The sequence below is a fragment of the Capra hircus genome, unplaced genomic scaffold (assembly GCF_001704415.2).
Source record: "Capra hircus breed San Clemente unplaced genomic scaffold, ASM170441v1, whole genome shotgun sequence".
Taxonomy (NCBI): Eukaryota; Metazoa; Chordata; class Mammalia; order Artiodactyla; family Bovidae; genus Capra; species Capra hircus.
Window position 1 is genome coordinate 4,391 of NW_017198811.1, and position 25,524 is coordinate 29,914.

At 41.2% G+C, this 25,524-nt stretch overlaps 1 protein-coding gene across 1 annotated transcript; it reads left to right on the plus strand.

Annotated features, from left to right (window-relative positions):
- Positions 1-1,922: 1,922 nt before the first annotated feature.
- LOC108635030 (putative fatty acid desaturase 2-like protein FADS2P1) lies at positions 1,923-25,022 on the plus strand. The gene is made up of 4 exons (XM_018045333.1): positions 1,923-2,445; positions 14,996-15,106; positions 22,573-22,770; positions 24,885-25,022. The coding sequence occupies exons 1-4, from the start codon at positions 2,125-2,127 to the stop codon at positions 25,008-25,010; spliced, it is 756 nt and encodes a 251-aa protein (XP_017900822.1). The 5' UTR covers positions 1,923-2,124; the 3' UTR covers positions 25,011-25,022.
- Positions 25,023-25,524: the final 502 nt, after the last annotated feature.

Below are 25,524 nucleotides of genomic sequence, written 5' to 3' on the forward strand. Positions count from 1 at the left end.
GCCAACAAGACAGCCGCCAGAGCCTGTGTGCCTAGAGTCCATACTGCACAGCAAGAGAGGCCACTTCAACAAAGAGCATCCCTTGTTCACTGCAACTAGAGAAAGCCCGTGCTAGGCAATGAAGACCAAGCACAGTGAAAATAAAATAAATAAATAACTAAAAATAAACAAACTGGGCCTACGTAAAAGCTTTCCACAGCAAAGGAAACCACCAACAGAAGAAAAAAGACAACTTACTGAATGAAAGAAAATACTTACAAATGATATGAGCAAAAAGGGATCCAAACAACATTAACGGCTCATACAACTCAACCTCCAAAAAACAAACAACCCAGTTAAAAATATGGGCAGAAGAAATGAATAGACATTTTTCCAAAGAAGACATGCAGGCGGCCAACAGATATATGAAAAGATGCTCAACATCATTAGTCATCAGGGAAATGGAAACCACAATGAGGATTAAAGAAAAGGAAAAAAGAAAGAAAAGACAAAACCTCAAATTGTAAATAGAAACAAGAACAAAGTAACATATACACAAAAGAAACGAAAACAGAACCAAAAACAAAACAAAACACAAGAGAACTTAAGAAACCAAAAAAGAAATCAAACAATTTTTAAAAAGCTAAAATAAATAAATAAATAAAACCAAAGCAGAGTGCCAACTGAAGAATAAAGCAAAGAAAACAAAACAGACAAAAATTATCAGAAATCATTAAAAGATAATTAAAATGATTGAAAGATGAAATCTTCACACTTTTGGAAATAGGGATGGGCTTCCCTGGTGGCTCAGATGGCAAAACATCTGCCCACAATTCAGGGGAGACCCAGGTTCAGTCCCTGGATTGGGAAGATCCCCTGGAGAAGGAGACGACAACCCACTCCAGTATTCTTGCCTGGAAAATCCCATGGACAGAGGACCCTGGTAGACTACAGTCCATGGGGTTGCACAGACTTGGGCACCACTGAGCAACTTCACGTTCTTGAAAATATTATACTCAGTGAAAAAAATCAAGCAGAGAAAGACAGCTACCATATGACTTCACTCCTTTCTGGATACAAACGTGAAATGTTAAAAGCAAACATACAGTGCAGTGGCTCCTCGAGTGGGAGTGCGGGGAGGATGGTAGAATGGGTAAAGATCAACTGCATGGCAACTGATGAAAAATAAAAATTTCGGTGGTGAGCATGCTGTACTGCTTCAGAAGTTGAATTATATTATAATTTCCCACACCTGAAATTTATATGATGTTGTAAACCAATGTAACCTTAATAGAGTGTTACAAACATTTTAAAGTCAAAAATGCTTTTTTCAGAAGTTTAAAACCCTTAGGGAGAAATAACAGCTGTCAAAAGAACAATTTGCTGTATGACTGAGGGAATTCAAACAGGGGTTCTATGACAGTCTGAAAGGGTGGGATGGGGAGGGAGACGCAAAGGATATGGTCATACCTGTGGCTGATTCTTGTTGATGTATGACAGAAAGCCACAAAATTCTGTAAAGCAATTATCCTTCAGTTCAAACTTTAAAAAAAAATTTTTAAGTAATCTGAGAAAAGAAGAATAATAGGAAAATTTCCAATCTTAACAACAACAAGGAAAGAACATTTCCCAATTCCAGGAGGCGTTCATAGCCTCCTAGAGGTTTTGCAAGCTTCTGCTCATGTGTTGAATTAAAACAACTCTTCCTTTCAATGGGGGAGAGCTAATGAGCCTGACCCAGCATGATGCCAGTGCAGACAGTCAGCAAAGAAGGAGCCCAGCCCCTCCTCCCAGGGGTCAGGCCACACCATCCCTGGGCTGTGATTGGCTCCAGCTCTTGACTAAGGACACTTAATGATGGATAAGAACTCTGCTAAAAGATCAGCCAGCAGAGAGAAGAGAGAAAGGTAGACCAACATTCTGGAGTGTGGGGAAAGTCTTCATCAGGACAAAAAAGACACAGGACAGAGAAGTGAGAGGCTGGGAAGGAGCTCACCATCAGGTTTGCCAAGAGTCAAGTAGGCTAAACAGTTTTCTGTGTAGGCTTCTTACTTCACAGGAGAGGGAAAAGGTCATTCTGTAGTTCAATCAGGTGAGAATTAGAAATTCCAGGTGTCAAGCCAGAAATTCTAAAGTACCAAGACAATGACATTTGAAGAAAAGCCTGAGGGCAATGGGAGCCTCGTAGATGAGAACCAGCTGAACCTAGGTGTGAAGCATCAGCCAAACGGGAAACCAGGAGCAAGTGGGAAAGCCAAGCTCTCTGCAAGGCAGGAGGCAAATGCAAAGTGCGACTTGCCCAGAAAAAGCCTCAACACGTACACCTGGCAGGAGATCCAGAGACACAATCAGAAGACTGATCAGTGGCTGGTGATCAATCGCAAGGTCTACGATGTTACTGGCTGGGCGGACAGGCATCCCGGTGGGCGGAAGGTCCTCCACTGCTACGCTGGGGAAGATGCCACGGTAAGGTGCTCAAAGCCTGCCCTCTCTCTCTCTGTTCCAGCTGCTGGGTGGCTGGGACCTTGGCTGTCTTTCCAAAAGCATTTCAAGTACGTGTTCAAGCCCCATGATCACTCATCTCCTCCCAAACCAATTTTCTAGGATTCCTATCCAGCAAAAACTTGAAAGCTAATTGCATTAGGTTTGGGGTGGGCTCAGATGCTGACAGTAGATACTATGTATATTGCAGGTTTTGGTTTTTGTTCTTGGCATTATGTTTTTTGTTTTATTTGTTTGGTTTTGAAATGTAGTTATTGTCTTATAAGAAGAAAATTACAAATAGGTGAGAAAATTCTGGAAAAAATGTCGTGACCCAAGTAGAAATTTCTCCGACTCCTACAACTGGAGTGCATGAAGTAGACAGCAGTCCATCTGGCGAGCATCAGAGTGTTGAGCCGGTGTTTGAAGCGTACAGTGACACAGGCTTTCAGACTTTGTAGAGCTCTTTTTAGTCGTGCAGTTCATTCAGTGGGATACAGGTGATACAGCCCACTTTTATGGAAGAACTAACTGAAATCAGAGTGGTTAAGTGACTGACTCAAGTTTACCAAGCCAGCAGATCTCAAATTCAAAACACTTATCTTTCTTAACTTTTAGTCTTAACCACTTTCCTTCACTGGTTTTCCTCATGACTCTCCTCCACCAAAATAGCTGAAAAAAATAGACTTTCAATGGATGCCTAACATCATGTATGTTAAGTAGCTTTCAGTTCAGTTCAGCCGTTCAGTCATGTCTGACTCTTTGCGACCCCATGAATTGCAGCATGCCAGGCCTCCTTGTCCATCACCAACTCCTGGAGTTCACTCGAACTCATGTCCATCAAGTTGGTGATGCCATCCAGCCATCTCATCCTCTGTCGTCCCCTTCTCCTCCTGCCCACAATCCCTCCCAGCATCAAAGTCTTTTCCAATGAGTCAACTCTTCGCATGAGGTGCCCAAAGTAGTGGAGTTTTAGCTTTAGCATCAGTCCTTCCAAAGAACACCCAGGACTGAGCTCCTTTAGAATGGACTGGTTGGATCTCCCCGCAGTCCAAGGGACTCTCAAGAGTCTTCTCCAGCACCACAGTTCAAAAGCATCAATTCTTCGGCCCTCAGCTTTCTTCACAGTCCAGCTCTCACATCCATACAGCCACATTGAACTCTTTGCGACCCTATGGACCACATCCTGCCTGGCACCTCTGTCCTTGGGATTCTCCAGGCATGAATACTGAAGTGCGTTGCCATGCTCTTTTCCAGGGGATCTTCCTGAGCCAGGGATCGAACCTGTATCTCTTACCTCTCCAGCAATGGCAGGAGTATTCTTTACCATCAGCACCACTTGGGAAGCCCTAAGATACCATATACACATTCAAAGGCATGGCCTCACTTAAACCTCACCATAAGGAAAGTGAATGGTATTCCCATATTGAAGATGAAAAACACTGATGCTAACACATGAAAATAATGTATCTCACAGTCCACAAATAACAGTGACAAATTTTAAAATCAAATAGGTTTTTTACCATAAAGCCCTTGAGAGCTGATCTTAAAAATAAAATTTCCATTTAATATTGAAGAAGGAGGTTTCTCAATCCTTAAATATATTTAGGAATCCCTTCTAAAATATTCTATAAGAAAGTTGGTTTTAGCCCAATTAGGAACGTTTTCTCCATATTATACACACAAAGAAATGGAGAATAAAAGGTGTTAAATAAACTAATTCAAGATCAGAAAATTAGCGTATTATCGAGTAGAAATTTAAACAGATTATTTTTATGTTACCCTTATTGTTTTCATGTTAGTATATAATTTTTCCAACTGGTTTCAAAGCATAGGACTAAAAATATTGATTCATGAAGCTCTGCTCTGTGAGTGTTACCTGACTGATAAAAACAGAATACACAAGCATACGGCAAGTTTGCAAAGTAAGAAAGATTTTGGGTTTTGACACTAGCAACATCTTCTTTCCCCAATTCTCATTTTCTCCAAATTTCTCAACTTCTCTGTCTAATCAAGGTCTTCTACCATCTTCTTGTCTTGATTCTGTAGTCAGAGGAATGCCTTTATGGACACACCCTTCCACATCTCCACCACTCCAACCTGATCTGATATTTTTAAAGCAAAGCTCAACCTTTTCCTGGGAAAGTGTGCATGAGCTTGTAGTCCATGATGGGAGTCTCACATGTGTCAGGAAAACCCTAGGAAGCCAGAGAGCTGAGGATAGAAGAAGCCAAGTGACAGGCATTTGTGTAAGAATTGAGAGAAAAATTAACAAAAATAAAGGGAAAATATACTTGTTGATGAATAACAGAAAACCACAAAATTCTGTAAAGCAATTCTACTTCAATTAAAAAAAAAATAAAGTGGCAAAAAAAGAGGGAAAAAATACCACAGATCTCATCTCCACAACACAAAGAAAATATGGACGATGCTTTTCTAACACAAGCCACAGAATCAGCTCAGAGGATGTGTTAGAAAAATATGTACCTTCAACCACCTTGAATATAACTGGTAGATGTAGCTTGCAGAAAGCAGGTCAGCTGATGAATTTGCAATTTGCTGGTGAGTTTTTAATCTCCCAGAAGTTAGAGAAAGACCACGATTCTGCATCCAATTCTAGTCAACAAGGAAGAATTGATTAATAAAATAGAAACAATCAGAACCTGTGGGAAAATACCCATGACACCTCAGGATTTGTGTCTTAAGGATGAACACCCTGAGCATGGTCAGTCATGTACCCTAGACTTTTAGAAGGCAGATCCAGAATGTTCAGAGGAATGTCCCCAGTGGATGATGGCTAGAGAAGATGGAAGGGTGCCAGGAGAATTCTGACAACCGCGGTATTCCATGGCCACTCAGAGTCCATGGAGCCTGAGGTGCGGTATACTGGTTAGATAAGCCTGGGAAAGTCCCTGAAATGCTCTGGAACTCAGCTTCATCATCTGCATAATGGAGTGACCTTACCCATCTAATTAGTAAATGAGACTAAAGCTTGTAAAGTGTTTAGCATAATGCCAGACACACTTTTCATTAAACCATAGCTATTGTAATTTGTATCACACGTCCATAGACTCAGAGGTGTGCTTAACATTTCCTGTTTACGAACTGCTTAGAAATCCTGATTGTTTGCTGCCAACTCTTTGGGAACAGAGGAGTATGTGGTGGGGAAACGGCGAGACTCTAGTTAGAGAACCTGAGGTCAGATGCTGTCTCTCTACAGCCTAAGAAGTGTTTGCAGGTGGTGCCCTGAAAGGCAAATGTGCACCAAATATGATCTCTGTGCACAAGCCCTGGACCATAGCTGCACCTGCCCAGAGGGGGGCATCTTTCCCTATTTACATAGAAACTCTTCTCCAAGCGTCCATCCTTCTCATGAAAAGTACATAATGATACCAAGGTAGCTTGTTCCATAGGGTCACTCATTCATTCATTCATTCATTCGCATGGTCAATCATTCCAAAACTTTTTGAGGTTCCAGTCTAATGATTAAGAGTACAAATTTGGGCATGAAAGAGGTGTGGTTTGAATCTGGTCTCCACTACTTACTAGGAATGTCCTGAGGAGCTTGCTGAAGTCTTGGAGCCTCAGCTCCTTTATCTAGAAAGTGGGATAATGATACTTTTATCTTAGTATGGATGTCAAAGTCATCAGAGATAAAATAAAGGTTTTCTTCTTATACCTGGCACAGATTAAACACTGAAAAAATGGCATTTATTATTCCTTAGTTATTCTGAGATAAGTTGTCATTTTGTCCAAAGATTTTACTAAGAGTTAGTTAGTTAGTTCAGTTGCTCAGTCATGTCTGACTCTTTGCCACCCCATGGACCACAGCATGCCAGGCCTCCCTGTCCATCACCAACTCACAGAGTTTGCTTAAAATCATGTCCATTGAGTCAGTGATACCCTTCAACCATCTCATTCTCTGTCATCCCCTTCTCCCACTTTCAGTCTTTCCTAGCATCAGGGTCTTATCAAATGAGTCAGTTCTTCGCATCAGGTGGCCAAAGTATTGGACTTTCAGATTCAACGTCAGTCCTTCCAAAGAATATCCAGGACTGATTTCCTTTAGGATGGACTGGTTGGATCTCCTTGCAGTCCAAAGGACTCTCAAGAGTCTTCTCCAACATCGTAGTTCAAAAGTATCAATTCGTCAGCACTCAGCTTACTTTATAGCCCACTCACACATCCATACATGACTACTGGGAAAAAATCATAGACTTGACTAGATGGACCTTTGTTGGCAGAGTAACCTCTTTGCTTTTTAATATGCTGTCTACGTTGGTCATAATTTTTCACCCGAGGAGTAAATGTCTTTTAATTTCATGGCTGTAATCACCATCTGCAGTGATTTTGGATCCCCCAAAAATAAAGTCTGACACTGTTTCTACTGTTTCCCCATCTATTTCCCATGAAGTGATGGGACCAGATGCCATGATCTTCGTTTTCTGAATGTTGAGCTTTAAGCCAACTTTTTCACTCTCCTCTTTCACTTTCATCAGAGGCTCTTTAGTTCGTCATCTGCATAACTGAGGTTACTGATATTTTGCCTGGCAATCTTGGTTCCAGCTTGTGCTTCTTCCAGCCCAGCGTTTCTCATGAGGTACTCTGCATACAAGTTAAATAAGCAGGGTGACAATATACAGCCTTGACATACTCCTTTTCCTCTTTGGAACCAGTCTGTTATTCCATGTCCAGTTCGAACTGTTGCTTCTTGACCTGCATATGAATTTCTCAAGAGGCAGGTCAGGTGGTCTGGTATTCCTATCTCTTTCATAATTTTCCACAGTTTACTGTGATCCACATAGTCAAAGGCTTTGGCATAGTCAATAAAACAGAAAAATATGTTTTCCCAGAACTCCCTTGATTTACTGATGATCCACCAGATGTTGGCAATTTGACCTCTGGTTCCTCTGCCTTTTCTAAATCAACCTTGAAAATCTGCAGATTCATGGTTCACGTAATGCTGAAGCCTGGCTTGGAGAATTTTGAGCATTACTTTACTAGTGTGTGAGATGAGTGCAATTGTGCCCTAGTTTGAACATTCTTTGGCATTGCCTTTCTTAGGGATAGGAATGAAAACTGACCTTTTCCAGTCCCATGGTCACTGCTGAGTTTTTCAAATTTTTGGCATAATGAGTGCAGCACTTTCACAGCATTGTCTTTTAGGATTTGAAATAGCTCAACTGGAATTCCATCACCTTCACTAGCTTTGTTTGTAGTGATGCTTCCTAAGGCCCACTTGACTTCACATTCCAGGATGTCTGGCTCTAGCTGAGTGACAATACCATCATGATTATCTGGGTCGTGAAGATCTTTTTTGTACAGTTCTTCTGTGTATCCTTGCCAACCCTTCTTAATATCTACTGCTTCTGTTCCGTCCATACCATTTTGTCCTTTATAGACCATCTTTGTATGAAATGTTCCCTTGGTATCTACAACTTTCTTGAAGAGCTCTCTAGCCTTTCCCATTCTGTTGTTTTCTCTATTTCTTTGCATTGACCGCGGAGGAAGGCTTTCTTATCATTCCTTGGTATTCTTTGGAACTCCACATTCAAATGGATATATCTTTCCTTTACTCCTTTGCTCTTCACTTCTCTTCTATTCAAAGCTATTTGTAAGCCCTCCTCAGACAGCCATTTTGCCTTTTTGCATTTCTTTTTCTTGGGGATGGTCTTGCTCCCTTTCTCCTGTACAATGTCACGAACCTCCATCCATAGCTCATCAGGCACTCTATCAGATCTAGTCCCTTGAATCTATTTCTCAATTCCACTTAATAATACTTACAGATTTGATTTAGGTCATACTTGAATGGCATAATGGTCTTCCCCACTTTCTTCTATTTAAGTCTGAATTTGCTAATAAGGAGCTCATGATCTGAGCCACAGTCAGCTCCCAGTCTTGTTTTTGCTGACTCTATAGAGCTCCTCCACCTTTGGCTGCAAAAATATATCTTTTACCAGTGTTGAAGATCTGGTGATGTCCATGTGTAGAATCTTCTCTTGTGTTGTTGGAAGAGGGTAAGTCTATTATACAAGACACAGGCACATCAATTCCTATTATAGAACATATTGTTTATTTGATTGTTTCTTCAAAATATATGATTTAAACTAATGCACAATGTTAATAACTAAAGTCAAGGCTTAGACCTTCTCACCTAGAAAAGCTTACCTATGAAAAGCCAGAAACAACCTATATGTCCAACAAGAGGAATTAATCACATAGACTACAACATGTCCGTATGAAGCATCCTGCATGCTAAGTTGGGCTAAGTTACTTCAGTCATCTCTGACCCTATGGACTATAGCCCACTAGGCTCCTCTGTCCTTGGGGATCCTCCAGGCAAGAATGCTGGAGTGGGTTGTCCTGCTCTCCTCCAGGGGGATCTTCCCTACCAGGAACCGAACCTGCATCTCTTATGTCTCCTGCATTGGCAGGTGGGTTCTTTGCCACTAGCACAACCTGGGAATTCCCAAGTTTTATACAAGTAAGTCAACAATATTTCTGGGCTCCACAAAAGAAGTAAACACAATCTTGTGAGGTATGCACAAGAGCAGACAATTCAGAACAAAGGAGTCATGGTTATTACCAAAGCTGCATGCTAAGCCACCTCACGTCTGAACATCAGGGTCTGAGAAGGACACTGAGAAACTCAAGCTCTTCATCAGAGTAAAAATCCAATATGACAGGAAAAAGTTGACAAAAGCCTGGAGGAAATATAGCAAAATTTGTTTCAACTGCTTGGAAGACTGCAAGGTGGAAGAGGATAGAGCTGTGTGCAGGTCCAAAAGACTCATGTGGAATCAGCAGAGGCAAGGCTGGGGTGGGGCAAGAGAGGAGGTGTGCAGAGGTGGCATACAGATCAGGTTCACGTCACGAGTAAGCACCAGCAGAATAGGTCTCCCGGCTTGACCACTTCCTTCGCTCAGCACAATCCTGGTCGATATGATGGCTTGAGGATGAGAAGAGGGGAAGGAGGAAGAGAGGATGAAGGGTGTGCGAGGTAAAGAAAGAGACAAGAGAAGGAGGAGGGGGAGAAAGGGTCTTGAGTTCTGAGTGAAGGACTCTGGATTTTACCATCGCTGTAGGTCTTCCTCTCCTCCCACTGCAGGTAATGACACTTCTCTAGCCCAGCATCCCTCCCTACACCCAATCCTACAAGGAAACCAACCAGGATTCTAGCTGCTTGTAAAAGGAAAGTTGTCATCAGTCATAACTGTATCTTTTGTGGGTTGTCAACAGTTTTTACTTTAAAATTAGATTTTCATTTGATTTCCATTTGAATGATGGTTCAAGTTGAAAACAAGGTACAAGAGTAAAGAGACAAGTGCAGTTAAAGGGCTAATGGGCGGCAAAGGCCACGAAGAGGGGCTCTCTCTCAAACGTCAGCCGGTGGTGAAGTAAAGGCTGAAGATCAAGAAGCGTTAGTCAAGGCAGAATGGATACAGGCATCTGTATGGCTGAGTCCCTTTGCTGTCCGCCTGAAGCTATCACATTGTTAATGGGCTATGGCCCCATATACATTTTTTTTTTTTTTTAAGAATCAAAACGAAGGAAGGAGTCCAGGGAACATGCTGAAGTCCTGAGAAAGGCACTGACAACAGAAATGAGGAAGAGGGGTGGATAACCAGGAGACATAATTTATAATAGGGGATAAGTGGCTGGGTAAGTAAGCAGGGGTAAGGAGTCTAAACTGATGGATGACTTATGTAAGTAGGTGGGTGGCAGTTGCCATTACAAGATAATGAAGCCAGAAAAATGAACAGCTTTGGTGGGGACAGTGGAGATAGAGTCTGGCCTGGAGCTTAGTTAAGTATATCACAGGAAAAAATCTCAAATTATGAAAGTTCTCAAATAATAGAGTGAGTTATTGCAAAAATAAATAAAATAAAATAAATAAATACCCCTCTGTTTATCCGTGTGGGTGGAGGGGAATCTTGGTGACTTCATGTAAACATTCTCTACTCCAAAGTGGCTCTTTTCCCAAATGAAGGCAAAGACTATATTCTCCAGATAAATCAGCCTACTCAAAGCTTGTGATCTCCCAGAAATACAAGGGACGTTGATTTAGCATTTGCCTTGAAACAGGTGAGATCTAAGAAGGAACCAGAAGAAGAACTACCCAAAGGTGTAGGAATGGGTGTCCGTGGTTGGGTATTGAATATTCTGGTGAGGTGTTTTTTTTTTGTTTGTTTGTTTGTTTGTTTTTGGCTGTGCTGCAAGGCGTGTGGGACCTTAGTTGCCCAACAGGGATGGAACCCACACCCTCTATTGGAAGCATGGAGTCCTAACCACCAGACTGACAGGGAAGTCCCCTGTGAGCTTTTTAAGATAAATAAATCAAAATCTATGTTCTAGTTATATTGTTTTGTGACTATATACATAAATTCACCATGGGTGTTTTTTTTTTTTCCTGAATTTTGGGAAATTTCAACCCACTTCAGAGGAACCAAATAATAATATAAAAACATCATCATTTTAATAGCATCTGATTCCAAAGCTTAAGCTTTCTGATGCTTGGCTAAGTCTTCGGCAAGGTTTTGTAATGACGGAATAAATGAATGACAGAATAAATGAATGAAGGGATGAATGAGCCCATGGAGCAGACTAAGCAGCGTCCACAGTCAGAAAGCAAATCGAAGCTCCAGAGATTAAGCAAATTTCCCATATAAACAACATGGTGCACTGCTCCCTATAGTGTATTTTGGTATAAATTTAATAGGCACACACTTTAATTGATTGCAGAACAATATTTGGCAAATGGAGTGTCTCCTGAATTTCAACCCACACATACCCTCTAGGCCAAGTGCCTTGATGCGGGCACAGCCTGTATACAGCAGTTAAATTATGAGGACATGATCCTTCTCAGGCCTGCTCACTTTACATACTTGTCTCTCCCGCTAGGGATCATACTGCGCTTCCAATAATGGACACACTTCCAGCCCCCATTAAATATCAGCAAAAAATCAGCAGGGTTTCAAAGTCACTGTGAAAGCAAAGATAATCACATCTTTCCCCTCTGCTGATACTGTTTGGGAAATGATCAGTTTTAAGAGGAGCTACAGTGTTAATTTTTGAATAGGTTAGGAAATAGAGATGATGGTTGAGAAGTGAATCAAAAGATAACAGATGAAAATGAAAGATAACAAAGTAGTTAAGAGATCAGAAAATAGAGATGCTGAGGGAGGGGAAGAGACAGCAGTGCTTAAGATCCATATCCTTTGAACTCAATACTTCTCAACTTTCTCCTTTTTAGAGAAGTCATACATTGCTCTATTCATTCACCCTTCCCCTTATTCATCCGACATCTCTTGATCACATGTAATATTCCAGGCACAGCGAAAAACATCAGGTATAATTTAATCAATAATGCATTGTCTCAGTCTTCAAAAAAGTCAAAAGCCACTAGAGAAGGCCTTTGTGAATACACAGGTTCACTGCAACATCATTTGAAAAGCTTTAGGAACAAAGTGTCATGGGAGCCCAGAAGAGATCATAAATAACTTTCCTACCTGTGTTAAGAAGCCATATTTCATCTGGATGTTCAAGACTGAGAAGGAACTTTTAATCAGGAAAAAAAAAAAATGGAGGAAAGCAGTCAAGCCAAAGGGAGCAGCATGTATTAAAAGCTTCAGAACTATGCAGGGTCCTGGAGTGTTTACCGAATAGGGAGAGTTCCACTGGACAGGATGAGGCATGAAGCGTATGGTGAGAGGTCAACCTGGAGAAGTAGGTTGGGGCCGCAAAGTGATGTACATCATTAAAACCTAAGGTGGGGAAACACATTACTAACTGCCTAGCATGCACATACTGATCTTAACATCCTCCCAAAACAATCTTGTGTCACCCTTCTTTCAGGAAAAGAACTGTACATGTTAAGGCTGGAATGGACCTTTATGGCTTCCTGGCTGTAAAGCCACATAGCCTTGAGTTCAAATCCCGGCTCTCCCACTTACCGTGGCAATGTTCTGAGATTTGGAGTCTTTATATGTATAACAAAGTGATGGAACCTCACAGAAGTAAGTTGATGGTGATGAGTTGGCCCATAGAGCGCCTTGTACACAGGATACACTAAAAACATGGTGTTACTCCCTCTCCCCTTCATTTACCCCTGGACTTTCTTCAGGAGGAGCATCCTTGTCAAATAAAGATAATTGAAAAAAAAAAAACTCATTTTTGAAGGTCTTTTGAGAAGATTTCACAACTTACTCAGTATCTAGACTCTAATAGTGAATTCCTTCAAACAATATTCTAAGACTGCCTGAGCCGTATTTGCACTGCCCATTAATGCAATGAAAAGAGTTCCACACAGCAGGGCAATTCTTACTCTTCTGGAAAACTCTGTAGGTCTTCAGGCTCTGTTGTCACAGTATTGACCTGTGAATCTTGCTGAAGATCAGAAGAAACAGTGAACCCAGAGGAATATTAGCTTCAGCACACTGTTCCAGGGCTCTGGGCGACTTCTCAGAGTAAGATGCAAGTCCAGGGCCTCTCCCCTGCTCTGCACCCTGACCTTGATCCCTCAGAGCATTTCTCGCCCTCCTCTGTTCCTTAACAGCAGGCAGAACATGATTTTCCAGTATGGGCCAGCCACCCTGAAATGTTTTAGTCACATGGTTAATCACCGAATGACTCTCATCCTGGTTAGGTAAACTAACTTTAGGGTCATTGAATGTGACAACGAAAACACATCTTTGAAAGCAGCGTTTCCCAAGGGGGTCAGAGCAAGTGTACAAAGGCAGAAGGAACAGCAGATCCTGGACTGGTTCTCACAGATGCAAATCCCTTCTTACATCACTGAATCTAGAAAAGGGAGTCTAAAGAGTTGATATTGCAGCCTTCTGAATAGCCTCATTCATGTTATATATATACATACAAGCCTATACATATGAAAATGCTCTATGTGTAGGTTTGTATGTAGTTCTAGATGTATCTAAAGTTGCTTTAGATTTTGAAGATGGAGGGTTCATTGTCTTCACTAAAACAATTCAGAGCTCACTCCGAGTGGAGTATGGAAAGAAACTCTCTGAACTGTTATATTTTATTGAAGAGAAGGAAGGCAGGTGGCTCTTATCCTGTGTATCTTAGTCACTCAGTCGTGTACAACTCTTTGCAAGGCCGTGAACTGTAGCTCATCAGGCTCCTCTGTCCATGGAATTCTCCAGCCCAGAATACTGGAGTAGGTGCCATTCCCTTCTCCAGGGGATCTTCCCAACCCAGGGATCTAACCGGGGTCTCCCATGTTGCAGGCAGATTCTTTACCATCTGAGCCACCAGGGAAGCCCAGAGGCACACATATAGGAAAGAGAGCTAATATGTTTGAGAATTTACTATAAACCACTCAGATTCTAATCAACTCACTTAATTTTTATAATAACTTTATAAATTGAGTAGCTATTACCCTCACTCCCATGTTAGGGAAGAGAAAATATGAGCATGGACTGGTTAAGAGACTTGTCCACAATTACACAGCAAGCATAGACTTACGTGTAGGAAGGCTGCTCAGGGATCCAATTTCTTAATCAGCACTCTGCAACACCACCACTCCAGGGTATTGTGCATGGATTCCACATATTCAAATTAATAAACCTTGGTTATTTTTCTTCATATTGACCATTCCTATTCTCAAAACCATAATAGCAAGAAGCCCAGTATCTTACTCTTAGAGAAAGCTCCTTCCCCCAAAGCAGTTTAAATCCCTCGAGAAAAAAAAAAAGTCTATATCTTATTTCCAAACTTAAGCAGGACATGAAAATCAACACTGCCTCTCATAGCCACTTGGAGTTACTACTTAACATGGGAATGGAGTTGGAAAAATATAGTGGGTCAGCTCTATTTTGTGCCTGTCTCCAGCACCTACAGAGAATGCTATGGTGTAATTTGTTGTTGTTGTTGTTGTTTTAGAAAGAGTGCTAAGGCTTCTTCAGTGATAAACTTAGCCAAGAAAGTGCCACTTTAGACAACTAAGGATTTGAGGGTTTTGCTCCCATGCTCTCTTAGACATTTGTTATCATCGTCAACTTTAACTTGTCTTTCCTTAGAAATAACTCAATTCAAGAGCCTCTGTCCCCTGGTCCTTGACCAAGAACTAAAAGGGAAACTCTGATAGATGTGGTTTGTATAGGCAGTCTTGGTTGCTGCACGCTCCAAACAATGTGGGCAACTTCCACACCAAGCCTGAGGTTTGTCTCTAAAGATTCACCATGGCCCACAATCTCAAAGCCAACTACTTCTTCTCATGCTCAATAAGATAAACAACGATCTCTTCCAATGCTTGGGGATCAACTTTCCACCCAGGACTTGCCTAGTAAGCCATGCACTCAGTGGGTGGATCTCCAGTGTGAGGCTCTCATAGAAGAATTTCAAGGGTAACTCTGATCAGTGAACTTGAAGTGTCAACCTAGAGTTAGAAATAAATGCTCTATAACATAGTCTGTGCTGATTCCTAAGGTCGGCACAGAATGAGGTAAGAAAGGGGAGATAATCTGTGTGTAAGCATGTCATTTTTAAGCCTCTAACAGTTCTCTCTGATTCACAGGACGTCTTCAGAGCCATGCATCCAGACCCTGACATTGTGCGGTTGTACCTTAAACCACTGCTCATCGGAGAGCTTGCTCCAGAAGAGCCCAATCAGGAGAGAAACAAAAATGTGAGTGAGGTCTTGGGACCAAAAAGTGTGTGGAGGGATGAGGAAGAGGTATATTTCAGGGCCAACTTGTCATTTTCTGTGGGAAACCAGCCATTCTGCCTGGGAGGACCTGCAATAGCATAAATGCTGCTAAGTCACTTCAGTCATGTCCGACTCCATGCGACCCCATAGACGGCAGCCCACTAGGCTCTCCTGTCCCTGGGATTCTCCAGGCAAGAACACTGGAGTGGGTTGCCATTTCCTTCTCCAATGCATGAAAGTGAAAAAGGAAATTGAAGTCGCTCAGTCGTGTCTGACTCTTAGCGACCCCATGGACTATAGCCCACCAGGCTCCTCCGTCCATTGGATTTTCCAGGCAAGACTAATGGAGTGGGTTTCCATTGCGTTCTCCAAATAGCATAAATGAGTGGATTCCAAATATTTCCAAATAATGACATCCTCCTGAGGTCCTCAGAATTCTTAAATCTCTGAGAAACAAAGGAATGGGATGCTTGGCCCTGTGCCAAACAGTAATTCCATGTTTCTACCTACTTCTTGCCACACAACTTACAAGTAACTTTTCTTTTTCCATGACTGCTTATAATTGTTTGATGTTCCCTGTTAAACCAGTTTCCATGAGAGCAGAGACTATGTCAACTTTGCTCATCCCTGAGTCCTCAGTACCTACCGATGCAGGATTGGACCTGTCGTAGGAATTCCATAAATAGCTGTTGAATCAATGATGTGACTCTATCCTAATTATAGTTCTTTTTACAATTGGAGAAATTACAGTTCCAGGAGAATAAACTACCTTCTGAAAAGCAAAGACAGGAACTCCAGTTCACATTTCCTGGCTCCAAACCTTTGGGCATTCCCCACGAAAAGCACCACTTTTTATTTCACCAAGACTTTGGTTGATTGAAAAACTGTCTTCAAAGAGCAGGGCCTCCATAAGACTAGAATTCACTAGAATGGTTGCACACAAAGCTTAAAGGGATTTTAGGGTAATATTAAGCGCTTCTTTGTTGTTGTTTGGTTTTTTTTTTTGCCTTTTTTTTTTTTTTTGCACTTCATGTTTTAAAACAGCTTACAATTGTACCATTCTTTTGAAATACTTTGTACAAGGTGGTGATCCAGATATCACTGTGTGGCAGAAAGAATATGAATTATATTTCCATCTTAAGAAATGAAGAAACAAACTCACAAGGGGATAGCAGGAATCTGAGGAAAGAGGACTGGTTAAGTGCAGGCCCAAGACGAATACTTAGGTTCACTCCTGAGGTCCATGTGCTTCCCTCAAGGCTGTGTGTCAGGAAGCAACGCACGGTACTGAGACGAGTGGGCCATCAGGCACACAGCCTGGACACAGCCCGGTTCCTATGACAAGGTGTAGGAGTCGAGATATTGTTGTTCGGTCAGTAAGTCATGCCTGACTCTTCGCGACCCTGTGAACTGCAGCACACCAGGCCTACATGTTCCTTCACTATCTCCCAGAGTTTGCTTGAACTCATGTCCATTGAGTCCATGATGCCATCCAACCATCTCATCCTCTGTCGCCCTCTGCTCTTCCTGTTCTCAACCTTTCCTGGCACCAGGGTCTTTTACAATGAGTTAGTTCTTTCCATCAGGTGGCCAATATATTGGAGCTTCAGCCTAACCATCAGTCATTTCAATGCAAATTCAGGGTTGATTTCCTATAGGGCTGATAGGTTTGATCTCCATGCTGTCCAAGGGACGCTCAAGAGTTTTCTCCAACACCACAGTTCAAAACCAACTATTCTTTGATGCTCAGCCTTCTTTCATGTCCAACTCTCACATCCAAACCTGACTACTGGAAAACCCATAGCTTTGACTATATGCACATTTGTTGGCAAAGTTAACATTTGTTGACTATGAGAGCTACTCCATTTCTTCTAAGGGATTCTTGACCACAGTAGTAGATACAATGGTCATATGAATTAAATTCACCCATTCCCTTACATTGTAGTTCACTGATTCCTAAAATGTTGATGTTCACTCTTGCCATCTCCTGCTTGCCCATGTCCAGTTTACCTTGATTCATGGACCTAACTTTCCAGGTCTCTATGGCAATATTGTTGTTTACATCATCAGGCTTTACTTTCCCCACTAAACACATCCATAACTGGGTGTCATTTCTGCCTTGGCCTAGTCTCATATTCTTTCTGGTACTATTTCTCCACAGTTTCCCAGTAGTATATTGGACACCTCCTTACCTGGGGGGGGCTCATCTTTCAGTGTCATAGCTTTAGCCTTTTCATACTGTTCATGGGATTCTTGAGGCAAGAATGCTGAAGTTGTTTGCCATTCCCTTCTGACATGTTTGGTCACAACTTTCCACCATGGCCCCATCCGTCTTGGAACCCTGACTTTGAAGGGCTTGAGACTGTTGGATACGAGTCTAGGCCAGTTACCAAACCTGTCTGTGGTTCAGTGTCTCTCTGTGTGAAATAGCAACAATAGAATCAACCATATAAGTGTTATTGGGAGATTACTGAAAGGAGTTAAAGGCATTTAAAGTGCTTAGAACAGTGCCAGAATGTAGAAAATGTTCACTAAACTTTAGAGACTACAATTATCATAAACTCAGCAGTCACGCAAGTAACTTGCAAGCCTCTAAGTTTACAGAGTCGTTTAGGGCAGGACGCACTAGGGTAAAAGAGGAAATGATGCAGAGCTTTGTTGTTTTCCCTAAATATTTTCTCTAAGGAAAACATAATCCCATTCATGGTTTGAGAGCTATAATTGTTCATTATCTAAAACAGTGTTGATCCCTGAGGATAAAGAGCTGATATGAATTTTCTTTGCGCATCTGTGATTACCCGGAGATATGTATATAGACAATTAGTGTTTGAGCACAAAACTGAATGTCAGGAAGTATAGGCTAAAGTCCAGCTTCCATCACTTGCTGAGGATTTCACATTAATCACTCTTCTGGGCTTTAGTGATCCCCAACAGTACAGTGACTGTGATGGTAAAATCAGCCAAGCTTGGAAACACCCTGTTGCTGTTGTTCAGTTGCTAGGTTGTGTCTGACTCTTTGTGACCTCATGGACTGCAGCACGCCAGGCTCCCCTGTCCTTCACCATCTCCCAGAGCTTGTTCAAACTCATATCCACTGAGTCAGTGATGCCATCCAGCCATCTCATTCTCTGTTGTCCCCTTTTCCTCATACCTTCAATCTTTCCCAGCATTAGGGTCTTTTTCAATGAGTCAGCTCTTCCTATTATGTGGTCAAAGAATTGGAACTTCAGCTTCAACATCCTTCCAATGGATATTCAAGACTGATTTCCTTTAGGATTGACTGGTTTGATCTTCTTGCAGTCCAAGGGACTCTAAAGAGTCTTCTCCAACACAACAGTTCAAGCATCAGTTCTTCAATGCTCAGACTTCTTTATAGTCCAATTCTCACATCCATTCATTACTACTAGAAAAACCATAGCTTTAACTAGACAGACACTTGTTGGCAAAGTAACGTCTCTGCTTTTTAAAATGTTGTCTAGTTTTGTCTTTTCTCCAAGGAGCAAGCCAGGTTCAGTTTCATGGCTGCAGTCATAGTCTGCAGTGATCTGGGAGCCCAAGAAAATAAAGTCTGTCACTGTTTTTATTCTTTACCCCATCTATTTGTCATGAAATCATGGGACCAGTTGCCATGATCTTCATTTTTGAATCTTGAATTTTAAACCAGCTTTTTCACTCTCCTCTTTCACCTTCATCAAGAGGCTCTTTAGGTCCTCTTCACTTTCTGCCATAAGGGTGCTGTCATCTGCATATATGAGGTTATTGATATTTCTCCTGGCAATCTTGATTCCAACTTCTGCTTCATTCAGCCCAATATTTCTCATGATATACTCTGCATAGAAGTTAAATAAGCAGGGTGACAGCATACAGCCTTGATGTACTCCTTTCCCAATTTGGAACCACTCAGTTGTTCCATGTCCAATTCTGTTACTTCTTGACCTACATACAGGTTGCTCAGTAGGCAGGTAAAGGTGGTCTGGTATTCCCAGCGATTGAAGAATTTTCCACAGTTTGCTGTGATCCACATGGTCAAAGGCTTTAGCACAGTGAGTGAAGCAGAAGTAGATGTCTTTTGGAATTCCCTTGCTTTCTCTATGATCCAACAGATATTAGCAATTTGATTGCTGGATTCTCTGCCTCTTCTAAATTCAGCTGGAACATCTGGAAGGTCTTGGTTCATGTATTGTTGAAGCCTAGATTGGAGAATTTTAAGAATTCTTTTGTTAACGTGTGAAGTGACTGCAATTGTGCAGAAGGTTGAACATCCTTTGGCATTGCCTTTCTTTGGGATTGGGATGAAAATTGATTTTTCAGGTCCTGTGGCCACTGCTGAGTTTCCCATGTTTGCTGGCATATTGAATGCAGCACTTTAACAGCATCATCTTTTAGGATTTGAAATAGCTCAGCTGGAATTCTATCACCTCTGCTACCTTTGTGGTAGTGATGCTTCCTAAGGCCTACTTGACTTCACACTCCAGCATGTCTGGCTCTAGGTGAGTGATCGCAAAACCATCATGGTTATCTGGTTCATTAAGATCTTTTTTGTATAGTTCTTCTCTGTATTCTTGATACCTCTTCTGGATATCTTCTGCTTCTGTTAGGTCCATATGGTTTTCTGTCCTTTATTGTGCCCATCTCTGTATGAAATTTTCCCTAATTTTCTCGAAGAGATCTCCAGTCTTTCCCATTCTATTGTTTTTCTCTATTTCTTAGCATTGATCAGTGAGGAAGGCTTTCTTGTCTCTCCTTGCTATTCTTTGGAATTCTGCATTCAGATAGGTATATCTTTCTTTTTCTCCTTTGCCTTTCACTTCTCTTCTTTTCTCAGATATTTGTAAGGGCTCGTCAAACACTGCTTTGCCATTTTGCAGTGATTGTCCTTGGGATGATTTTGATCACCACCTCCAGTACAATTTGCGAACCTAGGTCCATAGTTCTTCACGCACTCTGTCTATCAGATGTTATCCCTTGAATCTATTTCTCACTTCCACTGTATGACTGCAAGTGATTCACTTTAGGTCATACATGAATGGCCCTAGTGGTTTCCCCTACTTTCTTCAATTTCAGTCTGAATTTGGCAATAAGGAGTTCATGATCTGAGCCATAATCAGCTCCTGGTCTTGTTTTTCACTGACTGTATAGAGCTTCTCTATCTTGGCTGCAAAGAATATAATCAGTCTGATTTTGGTATTGGCTATATGGTGATGGCCATGTGTAGAGTCATCTATCATGTTGTTGGAAGAGGGTGTTTTGTTATGACCGGTCTGTTCTCTTGGGAAAACTCTGTTAGCCTCTGCTGAGCTTCATTTCGCACTCCAAGGCCAAGCTTGCCTGTTACTCCAGGTACCTTTTGACTTCCCTTGCATTCTAATCCCCTATGATGAAAGAAAGCTAAGCACTGAAGAATTGATGCTTTTGAACTGTGATGTTGGAGAAGACTTCTTGAGAGTCCCTTGGACTGCAAGGAGATACAACCAGTCCATCCTAAAGGAGATCAGTCCTGAATATTCATTTAAAGGACTGATGCTGAAGCTGAAACTGCAATACTTTGGCTACCTGATGTGAAGAACTGACTCATTTGGAAAGACCCTGATGCTGGGATAGATTGAATGTGGGAGGAGAAGGGGATGACAGAGGATGAGAATGATTGGATGGAATCACCACCTAAATGGACATGAGTTTGAGTAAGCTCCAAGAGTTGATAATGGACAGGGAAGCCTAGTGTGTGGTAGTCCATTTGGTCACAAAGTGTCAGACACGACTGAGCGACTAAACTGAACTGATGATGAAAAAGAACATCCTTTTTTGGTGTAGTTCTAGAAGGTCTTGTAAATCTTCAGAGAACCATCCAACTTCAGCTTCTTCACCATTAGTGATCAGAGCACAGACTTGGATAACTCTGCTAGTGAATGGTTTCCCTTGGAAATGAACAGAGATCATCTTTCATTTTTGATTTTGCACCTAAGTACTATATTTTGAACCCTTTTGTTGACTAGCACACTTGTGTGATCTGTTAAAGTTATCTGTGGCCACCAGCATGCTGATGTTCATGGGGTCTTTAGAGATGAGCCCATCCAGACCCTTCCCAGGTATTGGATCATTTAAAAGTATCAGTGACTTTTGAAATGAATTTTCTTGCTTCTAGGATTTTCATAGCTTTTTTTTTAATTAATATTTCAAATTTTCTCTTTTCTTTTACATCTGAATAATCAAGTTTTCATTCTTACACCCTGGTCACTTTCTCAACAGTCTGAGTTTCAAACCCACTATAGTTATTAAGCTAAGGAGATATTTCTTCCCAGGCCTTCGCTGACTCTCGAGTATGTGCAAGTTCATAAATCCATGCTGGCACTTGACATACATATGTAAGCACAGTACATGTACACAGAGTGAGGACTCCTTCAGCCAATAGACACACCACAAATACCACAGGACACCCTGCCTCGTTCCTGCAGAGCTTCTGAGCATCTCACAAGAAATTCATCCTTTGAGCTAATCTAAGTGAATGCTATCTTTCATTAAGGAGTCTTTTGCACACACTAAATAGCTGATAACATAGAAAGTAACACAGATCCATATAGATAGCAAAGTTCCCCAAAGTATAATCCGAGATCAAACAACACATTGATTTAAAAAGGCAATTATTATTAATAGCTACACACTTCTACATACAAAAACAGACAAACAACAAGGACCACTGTTCGGCAGGGATCTATATTCAATATCTCGTAATGGTCTACAATGGGATAGAATCTGAGGAAACAATATGTGTGTATATATATATATATAAATATATATATATTTGCTGTACACCTGAAACCAATACAATATTGTTAATCAACTAAAACTTCAATAAACCTTTTTGTTTGTAAAAGTAGAAAATTAATTTAAGGGGTTTTCCCTGGCAGCCCAGTTGTTAAGACTTCTCCTTTCAATGCAGGGGTGCAGCTTTGATCCCTCGTCAGGGAATCCAGATCTCACATGCTTCACAGCCCCCCCCCAAAAAAAATAAAATAAAGTAAAAGCAATATTGCCACAAATTCAATAAAGACCTCAAAAGAAATTATCTGCATCAGATTTGGTTAATTAATTAGTTTTAAAAAGAATTGTTAAAGTTATATATCTGTTCACTAAACCCCCCATCCCCCAAAAAGAAGTAAGTTATAAGTCCCATACAATTTGAGGCGTTTACAAATCACTACTGATTTGTCCCTTCTCCAGAAAAAAAAAAAAATATTATCATAACTTGTTTAAAGCATTTTGCTTTTTTTAAATTTTTTAAGGTTTCGTTTTCTTGTTTAAATTATGCCCAATTATATTTATTAAATAAATGTCTATTCATAAAATTAAGGTATCATACACTGATAAAATAGATTAATAATATGTGCTCATCTGTGCTCCCTCTCCACTGAAGGAACTAATTCCTTTCTTGCATGCTTATTTCACAGTCCCGGTTGGTGGAAGATTTCCAAGAACTGCGGAGGACATTAGAGACCTTGAATATGTTCAATGCCAACCTGGGGTTCTTCTTCCTTCACCTTGCCCAGATCTTGATTTTGGAGGCCCTGGCTTGGGTAATAGTGTGGCATTTTGGCAGTGGCTGGCTTATCACAATGTTCATTTCTTTTCTTCTCACGGTTGCTCAGGTAAGTAGGTATCTTAAGCCCAGGCAGTGGCTCTACGGGAAGCCTCAGAATTTTTCTTCTCTCTTTACACTGGTATCAGTGGCTGCCTGGCACTTCCTGTCAAGCTAAGTTATCTGTAACATGGGGTAACAATTTTTTATGGAAATATTGTGAGGAGAACTAAGCAAGTTACTCTGTAGAGTACTTAGCACAGAGACTGGCATGTGGTAAATATCCTTGACAGTTGCTGCTCTTTGCCCGACGTTATCCGCACAATGTCAGTAACTGAAGTTCCATTCTAGGCCAAGTAACCTTCACCTTTGTCTTTCGTTCATTAACCAACCAACATTTTTCATGGTTGTTCGATGATTTTGTTAAGACTATAGGCACACACACGAGCTTATTTTGTTCTCTTTTAATCGCTCAGTTGTTTCCAACCTTTTTGACCCCATGTACTATAACTGGCTCCTCTGTCCATGGATTTCCTCAGTCAAGAATACTGGAGTAGGTTGCCATTCCCTTTACCAGGGAATCTTCCTGACCCAGGGATCAAATCCGAGGCTCCCACATTGCAGGCAGATTCTTTTCTGTCTTAGCCACCAGAAGAAAGGAAGCCCCACATTAATTTATACCTATATGTGTGTGTGTGTGTGTGTGTGTGTGTGTATATATATATTACTATTTATACATGCTGTCTAAACATGCTTCCACTTAAAAAAAAAATAGATTCTACTAAAAAGAAGTTATATATCTGTATTTTTTTTTTAAAAATTTCCTGAGACCTAGCCAAAAGCCTCATTTCACCAATACTTATCAATACACCAGTCTATGAAGAGAGTCTATTTATTATTACATGGTAATAGGATGGTTTTTCCAGTGGTCATGTATGGATGCGAGAGTTGGACTGTGAAGAAGGCTGAGTGCCGAATTGATGCTTTTGAACTGTGGTGTTGGAGAAAACTCCTGAGAGTCCCTTGGACTGCAAAGAGATCTAGCCAGTATATTCTAAAGGAGATCAGCCTTGGGATTTCTTTGGAGGGAATGATGCTAAAGCTGAAGCTCCAGTACTTTGGCCACCTCATGCAAAAAGTTGACTCATTGGAAAAGACTCTGATGCTGGGAGGGGTTGGGGGCAGGAGGAGAAGGGGACGACAGAGGATGAGATGGCTGGATGGCATCACCGACTCGATGAACGTGAGTTTGGGTGAACTCTGGGAGCTGGTGATGTACGGAGGCCTGGCATGCTGCGATTCATGGGGTCGCAAAGAGCTGGAGGTGACTGAGCGACTGAACTGAGCTGAAGGATCATGTATTCTGCCAGAAATGGCAATCAGCAACTGGCATGTAGCAGGGCAATTGATAAGTCCTTTGAATGAAGCGCAGATCTCTGAAGGTGGCATTCTATGACCACAACACTGTATTGTGGACACAAAGGGAAACGCACCTGACCCTGCACTTGGGGAACGGTCTTCCAGGGGAGGAGCTGGTCATTGAAATATCTAGATATGATATAAGGCAGAAGGAAAGGAAGCAAGCATGTGCTGTTGGAGCAGAAAGAGCTATCTAATTCTAATTGAGGCAACTGGGGATGATTTCATGGAGAATTAACATCAGTGTTAATTACAAAATTTTATCTGCTCATTTTTTTCTTGAAAAGTCATCTTGGTTTATTCTTTGAAAACAACTTTTGGAATCAAGAAAGGAAACAAATATTTGACTGCTTAGCATTATCAGGAATTTTACGTGTATTCAGCTGCAAAACAGCTTAATGAGCAAGGTATATTATAATCCCCGCTTCTCAAACAAAGAACTGAGTTCAGAGGTACCGACTAGCTTGCCAAGAGTTGTATAACTTGTAAAGTGGTGAAGGACAGTTTAGAGCCTAGTCAGCCTGACTCCAAAGGCATCCTCCTTCCATTCCACACTGGAGATTGTGACAGTTGAGAGAAGAGTATTGTCAGCTAACAGAACCACCTGTGCAAAGGCACAGAGATGGGAAAGAACACAGCAAGTGAGACAGATACACACAGAGATCTCTCAATATTCCCAGGGGTTCCCAAGTCTACCAGAGGGCTCACTTACTACTTTCTTCTTAAGCTTGTCAACTTCTCTGACAGTAACCCTGTCTCTTCTAGGCTCAGGGTTCATTTCTGCAACATGACATGGGACACCTTTCCATATTTAAAAAGTCCAAGTGGAACCTCCTGATGCAAAAATTTGTGATGGGTCATCTCAAGGTACAGAATGTTCCAGGAGTATGATGGGATTCTGAAAGTCATTTCACTAAGCAGTGCTTTCTACATACACTTATCAGCAAAAAATGTTACTACACACCCACAAGTAAATGTAAATATACTAACAATGTAGTGACTACGCACACACACACACACACACACACACACACATTATAACATATATGCTAAAATTAGAATTTTAAATGTTTAGGAGAATGGTTAATTTTATTTAAGAAGTTCTGTTTTTTCTTAGCCAACAAACTATTTGGCCCAATCCTGGTACACCATTAAAGAACCCTTCTCAGGACATATACCCTATAAAGTCATGAGTAGAGATATTCTTAGAAGGGTCTGGACATGTACTTCTAGGAGGCTAGGGGAATCCAGCAAACCATTTAATCCTGGGAAGACAATGTATAAATAAAAGAAATGATGCAGAATAGATAAAAGTTTAACAAAAGAGACAAACCACGGAAAGTTAGATGGCTCAATTTAAGAGTTGAGGGTTGCAAAACCCAGACTGCTGGAAAAAGTAGGGGCA

What these genes read in the sequence shown, in the direction of transcription:
- LOC108635030 (XM_018045333.1), top strand. Translation starts at nt 2,125, where the DNA reads ATGACATTTGAAGAAAAGCCTGAGGGCAATGGGAGCCTCGTAGATGAG. An exon ending in ACGCTGGGGAAGATGCCACG is followed by an intron (nt 2,446 to 14,995) that starts GTAAGGTGCTCA and finishes TCTGATTCACAG; the next exon opens with GACGTCTTCAGAGCCATGCA. An exon ending in TTCTTCTCACGGTTGCTCAG is followed by an intron (nt 22,771 to 24,884) that starts GTAAGTAGGTAT and finishes TGTCTCTTCTAG; the next exon opens with GCTCAGGGTTCATTTCTGCA.